At 47.6% G+C, this 1810-nt stretch overlaps 1 protein-coding gene across 1 annotated transcript in view; it reads left to right on the top strand.

Moving 5' to 3' along the window:
- Window positions 1-240: 240 nt before the first annotated feature.
- Window positions 241-1810, top strand: part of Rp1 (RP1 axonemal microtubule associated) — an 8862-nt gene continuing 7292 nt past the window's right edge. The window contains exons 1-2 of the mRNA XM_008844427.1: window positions 241-861; window positions 1447-1618. Of these exons, the coding sequence (XP_008842649.1) occupies window positions 241-861; window positions 1447-1618 (793 nt within the window). The remainder of the gene's footprint in view (window positions 862-1446; window positions 1619-1810) is intronic.

Here is a 1810-nt window from a genome sequence, read left to right as displayed (position 1 = left end):
TAAATAAAATCCTAGGACTATTCTGAATATCTTCAACTTAACAAGCATTCGTGAACATTATCATATATTCTCCACGCTGCCATTTCAGAACAACATTGTGGAAATAGTTTTCTTCCCTCTCTAGGTCTCATCCAAAATGAGCAAGATGCCTTCTACTAGTTTCCCCATGATGCATCGAACTTCTTCCGGAGGTCAAGTTCCTTCCCCTCGCCATTCAAGTGTCACTCATCCTGTCGTAAAATGAGCAAGATGCCTTCTACTAGTTTCCCCATGATGCATCGAACTTCTTCAGGAGGTCAAGTTCCTTCCCCTCGCCATTCAAGTGTCACTCATCCTGTCGTGGCTAAACGGATCAGCTTCTACAAGAGTGGAGACCCCCAATTCTGTGGCGTGCAGGTGGTGGTCAACCCTCGTTCCTTTAAGACCTTTGATGCCTTGCTGGATAACCTGTCTAGGAAGGTGCCCCTGCCCTTTGGAGTGCGGAACATCAGCACGCCTGGTGGAAGGCACAGCATCACCAAGCTGGAGGAGCTGGAGGATGGAGAGGCATACCTGTGCTCCCACGGTAGGAAGGTGCAGCCAGTTGACCTGGAAAAGGCCCGTCAGCCTCCTCGTCCCTGGCTCAGCAGCAGGTCCATAAGCACGCATGCGCACCTGCAGCCAGCAGGCGGCCCCATGGCTGCCCCAGGCGTGCCCCGCCCCCCACGGAGGCTCGTGGTCTTCCGGAACGGCGACCCAAAGTCGAGGCATGTGGTCCTTTTGAGCCGGAGGGTGACCCAGAGCTTCGACGCCTTTCTGTACCACCTGACACAGGTCATGCAGTGCCGGGTGGCCAAGCTGTACTCCACTGATGGAAGGAAGGTGTGCGTTCTGGGGCTGTGTGTGCATGTGCGTGTGTCTCTACTAGTTCAGTGTTTTCTGGTTTTGTGATGATGTCTATTTTTTCATCAGGATCTGACAGGTCAGGGGCTATGAGAATGTCTTCTTCCCTTTCTGTCTTCTGTGAACACTGACTTTCAATGTTTTGTTGAATCCAGTCTTGACAATATTTCTTGGTAGTGGCCAAAAGCAGTGTTCTAGCTAGGGAAAGCATTTTCCTAGTCTCCCTGTGGCCGACCTGCAGGTTCTGCAGCGACATGAATCAACAGATCACCTTCCTGACCAACTATGCCCACCAGTAGACTTGTGGGAAGATTTGCTTAGCTATCCCACAAAACCAGCCTATCTTTTTCCAGCTAGTGTGTAGCCTCAGTAAGTTGGTCAGGTTTCTTCCACGACCCCTATCTGCCTAGATTATTTTGTGTAAATGATTGATAGCTAAGAAAATGCCTGGTATGATTTCCTTCAAGCCCGAGAGGCTATAGGATTGAATCTCCCAAGTCACAAATACACCACGTGGAGAGAACAATGCTCTCATGGGAGGACGATGACTCTGGTTTCTTCTAGGTTCCTAATCTGCAGGCGGTGATACTGAGCTCTGGAGCTGTGGTCGCAGCAGGAAGGGAGCCATTTAAACCAGGAAATTATGACATCCAAAAGAACTTGCTTCCTGCTAGATTACCAGGGATCTCTCATCGTGTGCACCGGAAGGGAAACGCTAGGTCAGAAAGCAGAAAGAGTAAGTCTTATAAATAGACCTTCTTTTTAGTTCTAAGACTTTTCATATTAGCAATAAAAACCATATTTAAATGACAGTTAATTCATTACAGAAGACAAAATATGAGAGCATTAAAAACATTCTAAAAAGAAGTTGGTTAATTCATAGTTGGAAATAGGCATAGGATGTATCTGGTAATTTTTAGAAAGACTT

Source organism: Nannospalax galili, unplaced genomic scaffold (assembly GCF_000622305.1).
Source record: "Nannospalax galili isolate Female #2095 unplaced genomic scaffold, S.galili_v1.0 scaffold40, whole genome shotgun sequence".
NCBI lineage: Eukaryota > Metazoa > Chordata > Mammalia > Rodentia > Spalacidae > Nannospalax > Nannospalax galili.
The sequence above is the reverse complement of the archived record's forward strand: the minus strand, read 5'-3'. Positions and strand labels throughout refer to the sequence as shown.